We start from the raw sequence: 20,936 nt of genomic DNA, 5'->3' as shown, positions 1-20,936 counted from the left end.
GAATTCTTTTAGTTAGGGGCAAGGTTTGAAGCCCTAAGCCCTAAGAATGTTTTAGATATTGTTTTGAACCTTAGTTTTGAATTATTAAGTCTTACAAATTGTTTATTTGGTTTTGATTCATGGGGAACTCTTGCTTGTTTATGTTCATGTATGCACAACATAGAACATTATGAACTTGTGAGTGAGGCTAGAATTAGGTTGTTTAATCTCTTAAACGGTTAATACGGCTTAGTTCAAAGTAGTAAAACTTATAAGACAATAGGTGAAACCAAATAAAAAGGATTGCATGCTAGGTAGGCGTTCCACACTAGTTTTGCATACTTGTTCAATCACTTCCATTGATCTTAATGCTTAGAATAATTTGTTGATAGGATAGTGTCTATATCTTGATTAGTTATTCTAAAGGCTTAGTAATGGTGGGTTCATCTTGCTTAAGTAATTAAGGGAAGTAATAAGGACTTACGTAATGCGTTCACGGTTTGTTCTTGATTAATACCGATTTGCGGCTTAATGATTGAAGGTTTGGTTGTTAACATGTCTTGAAACATATTTGGTGGTGGATTTCCAAGTCTCTAATGTCTCATCCATTTGAGCTTTTCTGATTTATTTTGTTTATTTGTTTTCTCTTGTTTATAATCTCAAAACCTCATATCTCTAGTACTATAATATTTTGTTTTCTCTTGTTTTATAATTAACGTAATTGTAAAAGTATCCTCAATCCCCGGCTTTTATAACGATACCCTTATTTGCTATATACTATAATTAACACAAAAATGTTTTTAATTGAAACGTCCGGTTTCGGTCACTATCAAAAATAACACAACAAAACTAAAAAATAATATTAGTGCGATTTCTTATGGACTAGTCACTAGTCGGTAGCTAGGGTTGCACATACTCTACTACTTTTGCGATGAACTCATCAATGTTTTTAGCAGAACTTCCACCTTCAGCCATAGCCGATCTGGCCACTTCTTTCCATTTCATAGCATTCCTTCGACTCTCTTTTCCTATCTCTCCTTCCATCAGTTCACTTATACAGAGTTCTACCACATCTTTCTTTACAATTCCATTCTCATCAGGTAAAGCTCTAAGCCCAGTTTTCCACACATCCATAATGTACTTGGCATTGGTGCCTTGGTCAGTCCATTGTGGCATTGCCAGCAATGGAACCCCTAAACTCAAAGCCTCCAATGTGGAGTTCCAACCACAATGAGTGATAAAGCACCCAACAGCTTCATGAGCCAAAACCTCCAGTTGGGGACACCATGAGACTACCAAACCCTTCTCAGATATCTCCTCCACGAACCCTTCCGGGATCTTCCCCGCTTCGGATTCCCTAACCACCCACAAGAAATTGCTTCTGCTAATCCTCAGTCCCCAAGCCAGTTCCTCCATTTGCTCAGCTCCAAGTTCTGATCCACTACCAAATGACACATAAACAACAGAATCCTTCGGCTGTTCATTAAGCCATTTCATGCAGGCGTCATGATTTTGCTTAAAGAGGTTGACACCATAACCTTTGTCCTCTTTAAGTCGGTTATCCAAGTACATGGATGGTATGGTTGGTCCTATTGTTTTCAATGGCCAAAGCTTCGACATCCAATCTACCACCTGTACATGCATATGTAGAGCAAGAGAATGAGTAATGATGACCAAGATTGGGCTACTTCGATTCACAAATAATTAGATGAAGTTGCAAATAATTAACAAACTCATATGTACGTACTTGTGTATATCGGATTTACTTTACATCAATATATTGTATTTTTGATGAAAGAAAAACACAAAAATATATATTGTATCTAATCATATTAGTATTGATTAGATAGTGATCCATATGTATGTTCGTATAAGTGTATTGTACTTACTTCTGGTTCCAACTCATAAAATGTGTTGCAGAGAACCCAATCAGCCTCATCAACATTCGAGAACTGACCAACAACCATATCATATACAGCATGATTCGACCCCAAATCGCACAAAGAGGACGGAAAATCGACAGCTTCAAGCGGCAGCTGCAACCCTGGGATCAAAATTTCCCCATCATCACCACTAACAGGAAGCTTCATCAGTCCTTTGTGGGCATGGTAATATATATTCCCAACAGCACAAGACTGAGTGAAGAACACAGCCCCAAAGATCCCAAACTTCTTGGCAACATCCAAAGACCAAGGCATGAATGCATCATAAACAATACAATCTACCGGGTACTCAGAGCTGGACATCCTCTCAAGGAGTTTAGTTAAAGTTAGCGGACCTATTTCCCAAAAGCGGTTCAAGTAAGCGTCTGCGCTTTCTGCTGCTGCGTACCCTCCCTCATCGTAGCCGTCGGAGATGGTCTCGAGGGCAACGTTGCAACTACTGGATCCGGCATGGAGTTGTAATGTGTTGAGGAGAAAATGAGTGGTGACCAGTGTGACTTTGAGTCCTTTGTGATGGAGAAACTTGGCAAATTGAAGCATGGGATTGATATGGCCTTGGGTTGGATAGGTTAGGACTAAGCAATGAGCTTTGTGAGTTCTCTCCATTGTTTCTGTGTTTGAATGAAGTGGTTGGCCTGTTTATTAGCTCACTGTTATAAGAGCTAGGGCGAGGAGTACTTGGGACCTAATTAATTAGGACTGGTAGATATATATAAAGATGTAAGAATTTCCGGTGAGAAAACACCAATAATAGAATTATAGAAACATGTCCGATCCATCATCACTTTGTCGCATTATTGCATATATAGGATATGTATCACTGAAAGGTTTTATAAATCAAAAGAGGACAAAACAAACGAGTCGTATGTACGTATTAGATGGCTTTCATGTTATAATTACATACTTTGTTCGCTGAACTGCTAACACAGCTGCCCACTCTTTGACACAGGTTGCTTTGCATACTAATAGCTAGAATGAATTTCAGTTTCTCTCTTGTATCTCGTCTGTTTGTAGAGGAGCTTATTTTTGAAGAATGTAATGATGATCAATGAATACCTTATCCCTAGTCCATATAAATAGTTGTACCATTTCTTCAAAAAACAGAGCAAGAAAGAACGATATATTGAAATGGGAAATTACTGAAGCATATCTACAAAATGATCAAGGTTTAGAATTATGTGGACACATACGTTTTTTCTCGACATTGCCAAAACCACCACATTGTGCGTGGTTTGAAATGCTAATATCATTTCTCCATGCATATATCAGCGTTACACATATATGATTATAAATGTTAGACTGTCTTTCTGAAAAAATTGTCAGGAAAACAATGCCATCAAGTATAACTTATAGCTTATAAGTCTATTAAAGCCACCAAGAGCATAAACCCAACACAGAATCAGATTTGGAAAGGCAATTAGCTAGGGATTCTCCTTTATTTTTAATGCAACACAAACGTATTTCTCTCGAATCGTGCCTACCGTTACTTAATGAACTGTTCGTTGACAAAAGCTTCAGTCGCCTTATTTATTTAGAGAAATTTTTAGGTAAAGCAAACGGGACAGTTGCATGGTATGTCCAATCAATCATGTTTCTTTATTAGTGTATTAAAGATCTTTTAAGATCTTGATCAGTATCTTCTGATTGATTAATAAGATTTTTTCTTTTTTTTAGTTATTACTAAGTGGTAATATGTAGAAATTATTTGGGTGATGACATGACAAACGTCACGTTATTTGGGATATAGTTTTGGTATCAATTCATTTGATGAATTGATAAAGTGTCAAATGCCACGTCATTTTGTATTGGAATTTGGTAAGAAGTTTTGGGGTTTGTAGCACTGCTTATGAAAAATGCTAGAGATCCCAAAAAATTGTAACAAAGCTATATCCCAAATGACGTGGCGTTTGCCATGTCATCACCTAAATAATTTCTACATATTACCATTTAGTAATAACTAAAAAATAATCTTATTAATCAATCAGAATATACTGATCAAGATCTTAGAAGATCAAAAACCAATTCAATGGAGATTTCCATTGTCCCATGCTAAAATCATTAAGTGAATTACAATAGAAAATTGGTTTTGTTTTGGGTTTTATAAGGTTATCGGTAATCTACTGTTGAAGACATTCTTTCCATAATCAAATTTACAGGTAGAATTTGGTTTCAGCCATGGCATGGGAGATGCTTGAAGATTTAGATGCAAAATAGTCTCGAAAAAGAGATGTAGATCGATGCTTAAAGATTCAATCAAATAGAAAGTTTTCATGCTAAATATGTCACAAAGTTATAATAACTAGGAATATAGGATGATAGCATGTGATTGTTTTAAGAGGAAAATTCAGCAACAGTCCTTAAACTATTATGCAAAGGCCAATTTAATACCTGAACTCTGAAACGTATCACTGTGATACCTAAATACTTTTATTGAATCTATGTGATACCTCCGTCTAATTTCCTTAACGCCTCCGTCAATATGTTGATGTGGCAAACACAAAAGGACAAACAAAAATCCAAATGACTAATATACCCTTTTTATAAGTTTCGTTTGTTTTTTTTTGCTCTTTTTATTCTTTTTTACTTCTCCTTTATGGGATTTTTTTCGGGGAACTTTCTGACTAAATGCCGCAACACCTTCTTTTCCAACTCTTCCTCATTCAATTCATTGTTGATGTTCGAAATCAAGGACGAGATAGTGGTAAGATTGTTTACATCATTCCAGTTGTATTCGAGCTCTTATCTTTGCTATCAGGAGGGTTTGATTTCTGGGAATTTTTGCTAGAAATTCTTGAGCATTATCTGGAGCCGTGGATGAAGAACACTCGAAGATGGCGGTCCTCATGAGGCCCAATAATTCCTCTCCAGCTCTCCTCTTCCATTGTCTCGGGTCAGATTGGATGATTCGGGTCGATTTGAGACGGGTTGAAATGTGGAATCGATTCGGTTGACTCCATATTAGGACTTGGGATTCCGAGGAAGAGTTGGGTTAGGGCTGACGAACTGGTCGAGGTTGTCGCCCGCCGGGAAGAGTTGGTGATGAACCGGGTCGGGATGGAGAGAAATATGGTGACTTTTGTTGGTTTTGTTGCTCATATCTTTTGTAACAGAAGTAGAAATTGGAGGAGGGCGAGTCTGAAAGATTGAGAATTTCGTAGAAAGAGTTGCAGATCGAATCAATATCTGGGTTTTTGATAGTGAAGTTGAAGTCGGAGGCGGTCTTTACAAGAAGAGAAGGAAGAATCCTGTTCAAAAAAAAAAAAAAAAAAAAAAAGAAGATCGAAGGAAGAAGAACGAGAGCAGAGAGAACTCTGTTTTATTTATTTATTTATTTTTACAAAAAAGTTAATCGAGAAAGACTATACTGCCCTTGATGAAAAAAGCAAATGTTTGACCTGTGTTTGCTAAGTCAACAAATAGACAGTGGCATCAAGAAATTTGACGGAGGTATCATGTAGGTGTTAATATAAATGTTTGAGTATCACATTGATATGTTTCAGAGATTGGGTATCAAATTGACCTTGGCAGAATAGTTTAGAGACTGTTGCTGAATTTTCCTCTTGTTTTAACGTTGATTGGTTTATTAACCTAATCTCATTCATTGTTGAATTCTGTATGTAGAGTTGTAATCGTTTGTAAGGGATTTTTTTCTCTACAACTGAAGTAAATTGATACAAGTTATAAATACACCTAGGATATTACTAAGCAAACAATTGATGAATAATGAAGTGTCAAATGCCACCTCATTTTGCATGTATTGAAATTTAGTAAAAAGTTTTGAGGTCTGTAGCACTGCTCGATCATAAATTATTGTGTTAAGGCCAACTAGATACTCAAACTCTAAAAAATATCAATGTGATACCCAAATATAAATTTTGACATCAACAAGATACCTCCGTGAAATTTTCTCGACGGAGCCGTTACTTTGGTGATGTGGCAAGCACTTCAATTCTCCAAACAAGGACATAATTGATTTTTTGCTAAAAAAAAACTAATTAAACCCAACAAAAACCTCTTTTCTCTTTTTCGTTTCCTCAGTTTGGTTACATTTTCCTTGAATCCTCAATCTCAGTGACCCTCCTCTCTTTTCTTGGTCGATCTCTTAATTAGCTCAGCCCGGCTAGAGAAACCTAGTCGGCTAGAGCAATTACTCAACACTCTCCTCATCTGCCCTTCACTCTTTACTGGAAGAGAAAGCCTCCAACGATCCAAAACATACCCATACCCTCCTAGACTCATGATTTGACCGGAGAAGGCTGGTAATTCATCGATATTCGGTGCGGATCGAGAGCTGCCAAGATAAGTTATGTCACCGAACTAGATGCGAGTCATGCGACAAGTCGCCGCCAAGAAACGAGGCTGGTAACTGGGCACTGGGGTTGATGACAAAGATCTGGGTGTCTCTGGGTTGGCGCGTGAAGTCGCTCGCCGGGGTGACGGAACCGCTCGGAGACCGGGTTTGATTCGCTGGAGGTATGTCGACACGGTGCTAGTGGGGTGAGGCACAATGTGCTTAGATGCTCACTGATGGAGGAGAGAGAATATCATACTCAATCTAGTTTCTCAAAACTAGATGCTCACAAATTTCAATTTTGAGATATTACAATCTCTAAATTGTAATCTCTCTGCGTGGTCCGGGTATAATCACAAGCAAAGCCTTGTACATGATTATAAAACTCAATTTGGATGGCCTAAGATCCTTTGAAGATAAAGAGTTCAACCCAAGATGCAGCCTGCAAGTAAAGAGACAAATCAGTAGTTTTGGATACAATTACACATTTGGTTATGTGCTTTACTTGTTTATGGGGCATGGAAATATTTTGAGGACCTCGAATGTGGGGAAGGGAATGCAAACCACGAACATACCATTCCGAGGAGACCAAATACGCATGTCAAGCCCTAGCCGATCAATCCAAACCAATTTTGCAAGATCTGTATGACTTTCTTCTTCCCGATCGGCATATAGCAATATCTTCTTTCTTTCAAGAAAAAGAACAACACTATCTCCTTTTTCCTTTTTCTAGCAACATAGACTTTTAGCTAATCCAACCACCAAGCTGAGAGAGATGTGTATGTGAGATAATAATCTCAGTTTGATAGATGAAATTTATCGTAGCAGAGAGAAGAGAGATGAGATTGGCTGTGAGCGCAGCGGTGTGGCAAGAACAAAATCCCAGAAATAAAAGAACAAGAAGAAGAAAAGGTGATGAAAAGAAAGGAAAGAAATAAATTAACACAGTAATGGTGAATTGGTCATTTAAATTTTTTAGGGACACATATGCTTACCACGTCAATAAGCAGATGACTCTGTCAAGGAAATTTAGTGGGAGGTATCTCGTTGATGTCAAAATATGTGTTTGGATATCACACTGATATTTTCTGGAGTTTAGATATCAAGTTGACCTTAACACAATAATTTAAGGACCGTTGCTAGAGTTTGACCTTAACACAATAGTTTAAGGACCGTTGCTGAATTTTTCTTTAAGATCTAATAGTCAGAAAATAGTATAAAATTTATATTAAATTTAATATCTCTTAAACCGTACCCTTTAATTATAATAAAATACTCAAACATCCCGTACATATATAAACATTGATCGAACAAACGCACCGTCACGTACTTGCATCAAAAACTTCATTTTCTTCCTTCGTATCACGTAATATTCCGGAACCACATAATAATTACTCGAAATTCGGAGGACTGTATATGAAATTTTAAACAAGTCGGGCAACGGCGCGTACATCACCTTCTTCTTCTTCGTCCCTTTTGACTCTCAAACTGGTTCAGCTATCCTCACAGTCTCTCAGTCACCACCACCATGCCATTATCGGCGACGCTCTCACCTCCAACACTCTCTCTCTTCCCTCAATTTCAACCCCCGCACCAATCAAACCTTCATCTCCCTCACAACCTCACTCCATTTCTCAAACCCAAACGACTCTTCACTCCCCAATTCGCCGCTCGACGAAGCCCTAATTACCCACAGGGCGGCGGCGGCGGCGGTGATGGCTTCGTCGACGATCCTCGCAATTGGAGCCGCACAATAAACTCCGAGATTGACCGGCCCTACGGCTTTGACGACGAAGACGAGGACGCTGAGGACGAAGACGACGATGACGAAGAAGATAGGAGCTTGGATCTGCTGGTGAGGTTTGTGCAGAATGTGTTCAAGAAGGTATCGAAGCGAGCCAGGAGGGCCGTCCGATCGGTTCTTCCCGTTGCAATCCCCACCAAGTTGGTAAACAGATTAGCTTACAGTTGCTTAAATTAGAATTTTTTGTTTTCGGAAAAATATCGAATTTTTATAGCTGAATTGTTGATGTAGGTGGGGTTTTCTGTGAATGGGGTGCTATTGCTGGCGTTTTTGTGGGTCTTGAAGGCATTTCTTGAGGTAATGTGTACAAGGTTTCGTGTATTTGGTTATTTTAAGATGCTTTTGTTGATTTCATTTCCATTAGAGGTCTATTTATTTGCGTGCTGTTCGATCATGGGTTAGAATGTTAGATAGAGAGGATGTTTAGGCTCTCAGGTAATGGGGATTGAAGTGAGGAGAGGTGCTAGTTAGTGCTCGATGTGCAATAGACAATATTAGCTCAAACCAGGTGTTTTTAATTTACACCTTTGCTGCGGCCTAGTAGTCAGTCACTCATGAGTCTGGTGAGATTTTGATTGACGAGTATTCTGAGTTTATGACAAGCATGTTTGGTGCTTGTATTAAACTTGTTAAAGGAAACAAAATAATGTTGAAACTGTATGCGGTGCTTGTCTGGTACCAATTTCGGAAAGTGGTCTGTTTTCTTGAAGTATGAACTCAGAATACTCCACATTGATATGGTAAGGGGAAAAATGATAGTAAATGTGTAAACATTTACTATCATTTAGTAGTCAACGGTGCTATTGTAAACATTTATTGGTTCCACAACGTGTATGCTAATAGCAAATTAAGGATTCCCTAAACCCGGAAAGTGCAGTTACAGATGGGAAGAGTTCATTGTCAATGTTGATTCATCTGGACGAACATAGCAGGAAAATGTAATAGCAAATTTTAGCTATATGTGAGCTGCGGCTGCTAAGATCAACCATTAACCAAGCCAGGAATAAATGGGCATGCCAACATTCACCCATACCAAAATTAGTATGAGCATAGAAACAAGCTGTTTTTAGAAGTTTATTTTGGGGTGAGTGCTGTAATTCCTTTGACAATGATAGATTTCAAGTGTCTACAGTAATAGCTAGTAAGCTACAGTTGAGACCTATATTGGATGTGCCATGATCTTCACAAACACACAGGTCAATGTTAGAAATCATCAACCCTATGCAACATTCTCTACGAATCTCTCTTTCCCAAAAGCACTTTCACTCTCTATGTTCCTTATCATTTGATATACTAGCACAAAACCTCGCAGGTAGAAACTGCCTCAAGGAGAAATACATAGGATGGAGTAGATTGTTGCGTCGTTGATGGTTCTATTAGCTGGTGCATGTTGAAGGGGTGGTTTGTGAAGTGATAGAGGAACTTCGAATACATAACAATGTGAAATGTGCTGAGTGTTGACTGTGTCGTGTATTTCCAAGCAATGTGCAACGAAGCATGTTTTTTAGTTAGCTTGGCATGTCCTGTACTAGCATTGACTTTAGAAGCTTTCAGGTCATACTGTTCTTACAGCTGGTGCATACAGAGGATTGATACATATAAAACAAAATTTACAACTTTTATTTCAGTATTCATATCTGCTCTAAGTTATATCTTTATCTAGTTTTCACTTTATCAGCTTACAAAAGTTTGTTAACTCTGTGTTTATGTTCAATCCAGGTCATTTGCACCCTTGGTAGCCTAGTCTTTGTAAGCATCTTACTGATTCGTGGGATCTGGATTGGAGTGGCTTATGTACAAGAAAACCGCAACCATAAAATCGGCAATTTTGAAGATGAAAGCCGCCCATGGACTGGCGCACAGCCAGCTACCTGATACATACTCTTAAGAAATATTCTTCAGTTTTAATCTTACACAGAAATAAGAGCATCCATAAAAAGGAGGACTTCTTGGCATCAAGGATGACGAGAAGATAACTTCAGAATATGATTGAGCATAAACTTTGGTCTCATCTTGTAGAGTTTATGATGACAACTTCCTGCCTGAACAGGTAGGCTAGATATTCATGTAATCCTGTGATACTGATTGACCACCCAAGTATATAAAACCAGGAAGAAATGTAGCTTTATATTTGGTGGGGAGGGTTCTCTTGTATGATACACATCAGATCAACAGCATACTGTCAAAAATAAAATCGGCCAGCTGCTTTCTTTCCTCTTCAGCTGTCATTGTGCTGACTGGTTCAGAGTTCAGTAATTTCAGTGCATTATTGGTTGAATGGTAGCTTGCGACCGAATTAGTCTTCTTAATCGAGTGGTTACGTTTATGATGAACCATATTGAGAAGGCAGGTTCATAGGCTTGGAAAAACAAACAGAATGCTCATACTTGTTTCAGGTGAAATTTTCATGAGATTACCTAGGGAATTCACTGGAATTTTGAATTGATAGTGTCATGAGTTATGTGATTACATTCCCAAAAGGTAGCTAATACATAGTCATGTGATACCGACTATTTCTCCAAGTGGTTGGATGGACCCCTAGATTGCTTTGCATGCAAAATTGGCCAGCTATTGTGTCCCTTCGCAAGCATTATTCTCATTTTAACATCATTATCTATCGTAATGCTTCTTGGCATTTCTGTATTATTTAAGCTACTCTATAGTTTATATTCATACCATATAAATCTGCTCCAATAAAAAAATATATATATGTATTCTCCTGTTACAAAAAAAAAAAAAAAACATATATGTATTGCTACGAGTCTATGACCGACAATCAAACTAATATTTCATTTTTTGGGTCTATGCTTGAACCATTTACAATCGTATTATCAAAATTCATATCCGTTAAATCTGAAATTAATATATTCAAAATATAAATTTAATCAATGATTTCTTATCTCTATCCGTATTTCAAAGTTTAAAGCTAACTCTCATCGTAAAATGATCAACCATAAACAGAAAGAAAAAAAAAAAAAAAAAAAAAACGGAAAAAACCTACTGCTGTCCTTCGGCGGCAAAATTTAATTTAAAAAAGAAAAAGAAAAGAAAACAAGAAGCTAACCGCGGTTAAATATTAAGCCATCCAGGCTGTTCCCTCTCGATCCTAACCTGGGGTTACATTTGCATCTGAACCTATAAATAGGCACCGGAAGGCCACCGATCGTCTCACAAAGAGAAAAGAGAGGTTTCATCAGAGGGCGTCTTAATAAACGCCTTCGATCCTTTTCTTCTTCTTCTTCCTTCTCTCTTTTTTCTTCTTCTTCTCTCTTCCTGTGTGTGTGAGCTTCATCGCTTCAAAATGAGAGAGTGCATTTCCATCCACATCGGCCAGGCCGGTATCCAGGTCGGCAATGCCTGCTGGGAGCTTTACTGCCTTGAGCACGGCATCCAGGTACGGTTTCCGATCTCTGCTTCGTCTTCGCTTTCCTTTCGATTTTCGTCAGATCCGTTACTTTTGTTGATCGTTGTTTAGATCTGTGATTTTGCGTGCATTTGATTCGAATTTTGTGTAGATCTGTGTGGTTTGTGGATCGGTTATGAATTGGAACTTGAATTTTGGAGTTGCTTGCGAAATTGAATGTTATTTGCGCAGTAATTCTGTTTATGGACCTGTGCGCATTAGATCGAGTCGATTTTTAGAAAATGTGATTCATAAGAAGAAGATACCGGTGAATCGATCATGATTAGAAACTTGAATTTTGGAGTTGCTTGCAGAATTGAATGTTAGTAGTTGCTGTTTCTTGCTGTAGATCTCTTTATGGACCTATTGGCTTGCAGATGTATATGATCAAGTCAATGATCTCACAATATGATTTAAAATGACCTGAATTTGTTAATTGATTATTAGTATAACCTTGAATTCCGGAGTTGCTTGTGCAAAAAAATATTGAAATTGGTGCAGAGTTGTATATGTGAAAGTGCGGTTTGGATTAAGTGGATTATTAGATTAGTGACAAAGATTTTGTGTTCTTACAGCCTGATGGCCAAATGCCAAGTGACAAGACTGTTGGCGGAGGAGACGATGCCTTCAACACTTTTTTCAGTGAAACTGGTGCTGGAAAGCATGTCCCTCGCGCTATCTTTGTCGATCTCGAGCCCACTGTTATCGATGAAGTGAGGACTGGAACCTACCGCCAGCTCTTCCACCCTGAGCAACTCATCAGCGGCAAGGAAGATGCTGCCAACAACTTTGCCAGAGGTCACTACACCATTGGCAAGGAAATTGTTGATCTTTGCTTAGACCGCATCAGGAAACTTGCTGACAACTGCACTGGTCTGCAAGGGTTCCTTGTTTTCAACGCTGTTGGTGGAGGCACTGGCTCCGGGCTTGGGTCCCTTCTGTTGGAACGTTTGTCTGTTGACTATGGAAAGAAGTCAAAGCTTGGGTTCACTGTGTATCCCTCTCCACAGGTTTCTACCTCTGTGGTTGAGCCCTACAACAGTGTTCTCTCAACCCACTCCCTCCTGGAACACACTGATGTCGCTGTTCTTCTTGACAATGAGGCAATCTATGATATCTGTAGGCGCTCTCTTGATATTGAGCGACCCACTTACACAAACCTCAACCGTCTTGTATCTCAGGTATGAATTTTAGGAAGTTTGAATTTATGGCCTGTTTTGATAGAAATAAATGTACATAGAATATAGACTATGGATTTACTTAAAAGCAACGTAAGGAAGGAAGTAGATTTTAAAATCAGTGATCTACTGTAGTATTTCCAAAACTATTTGAGCTGTTTCAAATGTAATTGGTGACTGTTTGACTCTTCAAAACTATTGAAGTCCAAATCTATTTTTTTTTTTTAATTCCTATCCAAATAGATCCTGATTGAATTTTGATTATGTGGCTGAAGTGTGTTATTGACGCGATTCTCTTTGTTTTTCAGGTCATTTCCTCTTTGACTGCCTCCTTGAGGTTTGATGGTGCTCTCAATGTGGATGTTACTGAATTCCAGACCAACTTGGTTCCCTACCCCAGAATCCACTTTATGCTTTCTTCCTATGCACCTGTCATTTCTGCTGAGAAGGCTTACCATGAACAGCTCTCAGTGGCCGAGATTACCAACAGTGCGTTTGAGCCCTCATCTATGATGGCCAAGTGCGATCCTCGCCATGGGAAATACATGGCTTGCTGTTTGATGTACCGTGGTGATGTTGTGCCCAAGGATGTGAATGCCGCTGTTGCCACCATTAAGACCAAGCGCACAATTCAATTTGTTGACTGGTGCCCTACTGGATTCAAGTGCGGTATCAACTACCAGCCACCCACTGTTGTCCCTGGAGGTGACCTTGCCAAGGTGCAGAGGGCTGTCTGCATGATCTCCAACTCAACCAGTGTCGCTGAGGTCTTCTCAAGAATTGACCACAAGTTTGATCTCATGTATGCCAAGCGTGCTTTCGTGCACTGGTATGTGGGTGAGGGTATGGAGGAAGGTGAGTTCTCTGAGGCCCGTGAGGATCTTGCTGCCCTTGAGAAGGATTATGAAGAGGTTGGTGCTGAGTCTGCTGAGGGTGATGATGATGAAGGGGAAGAGTACTAAGTCGGCTATGATTGGAAGAATTTGCTATCCTCTATGTCTTGCAGTTGCATCTCGACTATCATGTTTCGTTTACCTTTAAGACTTATGTGTGATTTGCTGTTGCTTTGAATCTGGTGAAAGACTATTTCTGTTTGTGTTGCTTGGTTTATGCAATGGTAATGTGTTGGTTAGTATGATTTGATCTTGCTTCTTTCGGCCTCAAGGATCAAAATTATAACAGGAAAAACAAGATTAAAGTGTTGAGAATTGAAGTTTTCTGCAATTCACCTAAAGACGTAATTGGCATGAAAAAAACTTCAGGATTGAAATGTCGTATCGGTTGGATTAGCTGTGCAAGTGGTCTTGATTTCTTGGCTACGTTGAAATTGCTTTGGGTTAGTTGCCACTTGACCTATGTGGCCTTTGAGACACCTTAGTTGTGTTACCTTTGGCCTGGAAATGACACAATCACTTTCTTAGGTTTTCAGGCTTATACCTGGGGTTGAAGACTTGGAAGGAACCTTGATAACAGAAAGCAGCAGTTTAGCTACATAGTTTCCAACTTACTAACAACCACGCTAATTCGACTATGTAGCAGTGAACTGGTTGGTTAAGTAAAACTTCTACCCAAGTGAGGTGCGTCAAAGTGAATTGGTCTTGGTCAGTTGACTTACGTGAAGTAAGCAATTGGTTTAGGTCTTGACATATCAGAATATCTCTTAACATCTCCTGCAGTCATGCTACTGCAGTTAGCTAAGCTACTATTAAACCTTGCAGAATTATATCATTCATCACAATCCATTAGCCAAAACAACATCGCACGTAAGTGCATTTAGAGATTTGTGACAAATAAACATGTAGAAGAAGAAAAATTATTTATAAGTTTGAGGTTTATACAGAGAAAGAATGAACAATGGCCAAGAGAATAGGCAACATAAACCTGTATTAGGATCTAAGTTATGTGAAAGACTTGTGCTTCACTTTACACGAGGCGCTATTTGAGAAATCCTGTCATCTTCCAGAAGTTCATACGGATCAATGTATTGAGGTGGTGATATTGGTAGTCTGTTGTTTGCATCGTGGATAAATGTTGGTCCAAAGTACTGTCCAAGAAGAATCAAGGGTTACTATAATACAAAATCGCACGCGCACACACAGGAAAGTCAATACAACACACATGCTGACAACAAGTAGGAACACTTTAGAATAACATGCTTCCCGAAAGTACAAAAACACGACACTTCACCACCAGAAGACTACCAGATTATAAGGTATCAGTTTCAAAACTCAAAAGTAACCTATAAGTTGTTATCCCGTGTAAAATTTTCTCTAATTAACTTCCTCAACTCAATTTGTATATGCAGTTGAGGTTAGCTCTCCTACTTACAGAAGTAATGGTTATGTACCACTTGAACAAACCTCAGTTCATAGTAGTTACTGACTATGTACCAGCTATATCTCATGCACCATATAGAATGATTGTATAAACTAATAGTTACAGAATGCAATAAACTCATCGTCTTAACAGCCATTGACAATGGCAGTACATATCAAAATTAATGATAAACAGGGTGATCACTAAGAGTTTGTCCCTTCAGTTGTAAGCAGAACCCCATTTCACATCCTAACAATACGGTTACATTGTGAAGGGATCAAATCCCTAACTTAATCCTGACTGATTTCCCCCACCCTCCCTCACCACTCCAGCTAATCCTGACCAAAATCCCTAACAGTAAGATTTTGGGAATATGCTATGTGTTTAAGTGCAAAAAAAACAATACATATTTCCAAATTGAAGATCATGTAAGAAAGCTTACCAAGTAGAGAGCAGCGAATAGTGCTACACTTATGACGATAAATGGCCAAAATGCGAGGAAGAATGTCCCTCCAAGCGTCAGCAAGAGTCTTCCTCGAGGGATCAACCCCTGAAAACAGATGAAGAAGTTACGATCATTTCCTTGAGCACATACACAGAAAACTTTACAAGTACCACTTATATATGCAAGCTTTTGCTGTTCTCAGCTCTGTTCTTTATAAAGAAAAAAAACAAACATACTAAGAACCAATATGCATGCCACTAATATTACCGAAATGCCGAATTGAAGCCATAAAAGTCACCGGAAATGTAAAAAACACTATTCTATTAAACTCAATACTTTTGTATCAGATTAAAATTGAGCGAATTGCAACTAGTTAACCAATAAAAAAAAAAAAACAAAAGCTTCAACCTCGAGGCCTTCACTGTTCAACTGCATGGATCGCTCCCTTTGATTAGCCAGACTTTTCTCCACTTCAGTTGACACAGCATTTCTAGATGAGAAACCTCTATCTTCTTTGCCCCTCTCATCATTGATTCCATGCTCAGTCCTCTCTGCTTCCTCAAGCAAAGAAGTCGGACTCATACCCCTCCTCCTCAGTTCCTTCATAAACAATGACTCTGGTGGCTCCTCCCCTGAAAAGTAACACCCCAAACTCAGAAACATACCAAACGCGAATCCTCAATTCATATCCTTAACAAACGCAAGTAACCCACTAAAGCAACCCCAATTCTGGTTGTTATTTTCTCCCCATTAATTCGATTAATTCTCTCTACTACTTGAAAATGATGGCTTCAACGAAACCAATATGCATGCAACATACCAAATGCAAATCCTCACTTCATATGATCATATCCTCAACAAACGCAACTGACCCACTAAAGCAACCCCAATTCTGGTTGTTATTTTCTTCTTGTTAGTTCCATATTTCTATCTAGTAGTACTTGACAGTTGGAAATGATTGCTACAACGAAACCATCATTAAAACTCATAAACCAGAAATGGAGTCAAATAACGAAATCGAATATCTTGCCATTGCTTTTGTTGTCAGCCTCCTGAGCTTTGCAGCAGACCCTGAACCTCCTCCTCCTCATGTAATAACAACCGGAGAACTTGATTTCCGACAAGACCCACCTGGATTTTCCGGTGAAACATGACTGAGAAACAGGGCTGGGAGAGAGGGTGGACTTGAAGATTTGAAGAGAAGCCATAATAATTGGGGTCTCAAGAATCAACCAGAAAATAATAATTTCATTTCTCTGAGAGTTTAGCCAAAGCCAAAGTGAGAGCGAAAGCTTTTTTTGTTCTAGAGTTGAGAGGTGAAGAAAGCAAGTGGTGACAAAGTGTATGCAGCGTGTTTTAGTGTGTGTGAGTAGTACGGTGCTAAGTTGCGCGGGAGGTGACGTGGGCTGTTACTTGTGGCTGCAAAAAGTTGCGGTTAGAACAAACTTGAATAATTTTCACACGCTTGAAAACATTTATTATTTGGTCTCTCTTTCTAACCTAATTCACAGTGAGGTCTAGTTAATCCAACAGTGTGTATAATAATCGTGGTCGAGTTGGAAAAACTTATATTATAATTTTTTTATTTAGATTTGAATTTTGTTGACGTTAATTGAAGTTAAATATGAACTCATTTTTATGACCAAATCAATTAAGGGTGTGATCTTGATGAAAAACAACTCTTAAAATGCAAAGTGTACATAGTCAAATAATATGAAACCATACTCTTTTGAGTGTGATCTCAATTAAAAGAGAGTATTTAAAAGATGAACTCTTAAAAGTACAAATTGCCACGTAATCGAATAATATGAAATCTTGTAGGTCTTAAAACTTCATTAATATGAGTAAATTAGTTTGAGACATGAATGTGGAGGAGAATCAAATTAAAGTGATGATCCCTAGCTCAATCGGAATGCTGTTCTTATTTTTAGGGTTAAGGGTGGGAAACTGGAAATGTTATCATTCATTCCTACTAGGAACATGTTTCAGATCGAGTTGTAGTTGTTTTTGTTTGTTGTTGGAAAATCTGAAAGATTGTAGTGATTTCATCAGAAACTAAAAATAGACTACACAAAGCCAAACGGGGGTGGAAATGATATCATTCCTATTTGACATCTTGGACGTTTATAGTCACATGAACAATAATTCCTCAAAATGAACATTATTTATCTGCACGCCATATAATATTTTGTTCAGTCCAGAAAAGAGGGCCATGCGGTCCTGGAAATACTTTGATTTTTATGAAGATGACAAATTAGGTCGATCTCTGAATCTAAATTTGCATACTGCAGCTATCCACATAATCACACAATACATGCACTTGCATATATAAATACTACTATCTCGTAGATCTACTTGACAAGCAGTAATATATGCCTCTATATATCAAAATGGTTTGGTTTGGTTTGGTTGGTGTGGCTACCTCTATGGCTCTTTATATACAACTCTTGTCCTAGGCAGCGAAAAAACTCATTAGAGTCAAAGAAGCTAATTAGTTGAGCATAATCAGAAAACCTAACCTTTGCAAAGTGCAAACTAGTATGTAAAATTTGGGCTACATCTGTTTTTCCAATCAATCGGTTTTGAGTTGGATGTCTAAAATTTCACCATGATATCAAAATTTGAGAGAGAGAGAGAGAGAGAGAGAGAGAGAGAGAGAATCATGCAGTAGTCTGCATATTGTTTTCAACTTTTCATGGTGAAATTGTTGCTTAGAGGGGTTTGGTGTCCGTGCGTGTACGCTAGAAGACTCATAAAAGAAGTGTCTAGCTAACACTTTGTAGTATGACTCATATAGCAACATGTTGGAGTTGGATGGCAATTGGAGACTCTTAATTTGTTGCAGCAAAAGCAACGTACTGTATGTACAACACCATAAGTTGTAATCATCTCATAGTTTCTTTAACGTATAATATATAGCTTTGGTTAGGATGGATATTTTAATGTTGTATATGAAATGATCAAGCATATTGCGTGCATGTTACTCTTGCAAAATAACGAGGTTCCTTGACAAAAAGAGAAAATGAGCAAAACATATAATTATTCAGGAAGCACTCAAGTCTTAGCTACGAGCTGCGATAACATCTAAAAGTGCTCCCAAAAGATAGAAAATAACTGATAGAAAAGAATGGAACTTATCAGTCTTCAAGCTGTCTCTTTCCTTAACCAAGAGCTCATCAGCAACAGCATTTACAGTAATTTGTTTCTCAACGATCACAACCTGAAGCGAATACAATGTATAGATTATTTAGAGGAATTGAGCAATTGGGTTTCATTTGGCGTAATCTCTATGTGTTAATTCGAGGCATTATTATAAGTCCTATTCGTGTTAGGACTACTTGTTTTCGAAACCCTAACAAAGAAGCTTGTTTTAGTCGACTAAACCCTGACGTGAAAGATTAGGGATTGTCTTTAGATACACAATTCAAAGAGTATTGGCTTTGGCTTAGTGGTACATTTGTAGACAAATTTGCGTTGATCTGCTAAACTCCTCCCACTATCCACGGAAGCAATTCAAGCAAACGCCAGCGGTTAGTGATCATGGAACCAAATGGCTCAACTCATCAAAATATGCAACCAAAAATCCATAGCAAATTCCACTATAGCATACCCGACACCGCCAGGTCGGAAGAACTTAGGCTTTTTCTTGTCAATCTGATTCATATCCAACTCGTTATCAGGATTTGTGAAGAGCTGATGTTCATCATGGTGAGTATACTTATCAGTAGGGAGGAACTGCATGGCAGTGTAGCGGTCAAGGTGATCTGGAGAGTTTTCATTTCTAATCTGGCCAGGTTGGTTCATGTTGATGATCACCTGAGAGGTAAAAGGAAAATGGAAGACATAGATTACTTCAAAGTAATTGAGATGGAGGGGGATTGAAAGAAAAGGTGGAAATTTTCTCAATGAATCTCGACTTGAATGGAATGGAGTAACAAAACTAGCTTTCAACGACTTATCAAGCAAGCGACGTCTGTAAATAAAGAAAAAAACCTAGCTAAACCGTTTAAACTTTACTTCAATGATAACTAGATGTATGCTTCTATGGCTCATCACAAAAGAGGTTGTGTAAATAACTAGAAGGTTAGCCATGTATACCGGTGACACCACACAAAAAGTTTCCAGAATGAACCACCTAAAGCTCCCAGGCTTTTCAAATCACACTTACCCAACTGCCTATAAGCCTTTGGCATAAGCTGATCATCAGCACACATCTCTAGGAAGGGACTGCACTGTGGTGTGAGACAGTGGAAGTCAAGCAGGATTAGAGCGGTTTTATGGCTAATCTGCCGAGGTTGGTTCATGCTGATGACCTGAGAGGTAAAGGGACAATGGCATCCAAGATGATTTTTAAGTAACTGAGGTTCATGTCATGCAGCATCATGGTCATGATCATTGCCATTGGGGTTAACTTGATATACATGATCGAGTACTGCTAAAAGTTTTGGGATCCAGTTGTGTCAAATATTGTATACGAGTCTTTACAGAAGTATCTGGGCTAAAAACTTCCCTTTGGTATGGCAAAGTATGGCAAAGGAAAAAGAGAAGACACAGAATATTCTAAACGCAACCTAAGATTTGTTCAAGGCTGACAACAGGTTGCGAAAAAAATGAAAATTTCCAATGAAAGATTCAAAATCGACAACAATAACTGGACCCCTTCACTCCTGAATAGCTTGTCAAACTCCTTACAGAATCTTTGAATCTTTGTGAAAAGCTGATCATAAATACCAGGAGACTTATCCACAAGATGAGAGTGCAGGGATGTTTTACAGTCTATGGCAGGAGCATTTCTATTCCTAATCTGACCATGTTGACTCATCTTGATAACCTGAGAGTGAAAAGAAAACGAGGATTTTTACTATCTGAAGTTCTGAACCACTGAGTTTTGAATGCATGAAGTCCCATGTGTTGGGTTTCCAGCCCATGTGTTTTTCCTAAGGTGTTTCGTCTTAGAGTATAGTGTTCCAATAAGGAAAGTAAATCTTTATTGATGATGGTGTATTGCCTACCACTAATAGGATTGGATTTCCTATTTGGTGAAGAGATCTGATATCCTTATGGCTATATAAGAGCAAGTCCACCGGTGGGAAAAAAATCCAACCCAGGTTGGATCCACATAGGCAAAGTAACCCAGCCAAAAATTTCTTGCTTCCACCCATGAATGAGATTGCTCCCCAATTCAACCTGGGTTACTTAGAAAATGAGCAAACTGACCCAGGCTAGAGGAGTAATCCAGCCCAGGTGAGTTCTGTCCACCTCAGCCCAGGCCACACACGTCGACACCGGAGGAGGCCTGGTGCACTCGCCTCCCTTTCTTCGACGTCGGAGCAGGCCTGGTCCAAGGCCGGAGGAGGCTTGGTGCACTCGCTGCCGGGGTGGTGCAAGGCAGGGGGCTGCTTGCTGCTATGCGTGCGGAGGAGGCTGGGAGTGCGGAGGACGCCAGAGGGCCTGCCGGGATGGTTGCGCGCCTGGTCCAAGGCCGGAGGAGGCCTGGTGCACTCGCTGCCGGGATGGGTGCTCGCCGGCGGCAGCCCAGAGAAGAAATATGGGTGCCCAAAGAAGAAATACAGCAAC

The 20,936-nt window shown here is 39.0% G+C and overlaps 4 protein-coding genes and 1 non-coding gene across 5 annotated transcripts; 2 read left to right on the top strand and 3 right to left on the bottom strand.

The window, feature by feature from the left end:
- Nucleotides 1-879: 879 nt before the first annotated feature.
- On the bottom strand, nt 880-2,544 carry LOC101311072 (UDP-glycosyltransferase 74F2-like). The gene is made up of 2 exons (XM_004292014.1): nt 1,869-2,544; nt 880-1,611 (listed from the first exon to the last, which is right to left on the bottom strand). The coding sequence occupies exons 1-2, from the start codon at nt 2,526-2,528 to the stop codon at nt 880-882; spliced, it is 1,392 nt and encodes a 463-aa protein (XP_004292062.1). The 5' UTR covers nt 2,529-2,544.
- Nucleotides 2,545-6,133: 3,589 nt separating this feature from the next.
- LOC101310473 lies at nt 6,134-7,168 on the bottom strand. Its single transcript, XR_183884.1, has 2 exons — nt 6,789-7,168; nt 6,134-6,655 (listed from the first exon to the last, which is right to left on the bottom strand). It is a non-coding gene; the product is annotated as an uncharacterized LOC101310473 (transcript).
- A 541-nt stretch (nt 7,169-7,709) lies between these two features.
- On the top strand, nt 7,710-10,252 carry LOC101310175. The gene is made up of 3 exons (XM_004289662.1): nt 7,710-8,161; nt 8,249-8,314; nt 9,737-10,252. Exons 1-3 carry the CDS (start codon nt 7,742-7,744, stop codon nt 9,890-9,892), a joined length of 642 nt encoding a protein of 213 aa, XP_004289710.1. The 5' UTR covers nt 7,710-7,741; the 3' UTR covers nt 9,893-10,252.
- Nucleotides 10,253-11,204: 952 nt separating this feature from the next.
- On the top strand, nt 11,205-13,560 carry LOC101309885 (tubulin alpha-1 chain-like). The gene is made up of 4 exons (XM_004289661.1): nt 11,205-11,411; nt 11,996-12,601; nt 12,907-13,467; nt 13,522-13,560. The coding sequence occupies exons 1-4, from the start codon at nt 11,319-11,321 to the stop codon at nt 13,558-13,560; spliced, it is 1,299 nt and encodes a 432-aa protein (XP_004289709.1). The 5' UTR covers nt 11,205-11,318.
- Nucleotides 13,561-14,401: 841 nt separating this feature from the next.
- Nucleotides 14,402-16,671, bottom strand: LOC101309594. Its single transcript, XM_004289660.1, has 4 exons — nt 16,390-16,671; nt 15,768-15,991; nt 15,357-15,464; nt 14,402-14,642 (listed from the first exon to the last, which is right to left on the bottom strand). Exons 1-4 carry the CDS (start codon nt 16,565-16,567, stop codon nt 14,517-14,519), a joined length of 636 nt encoding a protein of 211 aa, XP_004289708.1. The 5' UTR covers nt 16,568-16,671; the 3' UTR covers nt 14,402-14,516.
- Between the last annotated feature and the right edge of the window lie 4,265 nt (nt 16,672-20,936).

This window comes from Fragaria vesca, linkage group LG2 (assembly GCF_000184155.1).
Source record: "Fragaria vesca subsp. vesca linkage group LG2, FraVesHawaii_1.0, whole genome shotgun sequence".
Taxonomy (NCBI): domain Eukaryota; kingdom Viridiplantae; phylum Streptophyta; class Magnoliopsida; order Rosales; family Rosaceae; genus Fragaria; species Fragaria vesca.
This window is presented reverse-complemented; position numbering and strand designations above follow the sequence as displayed.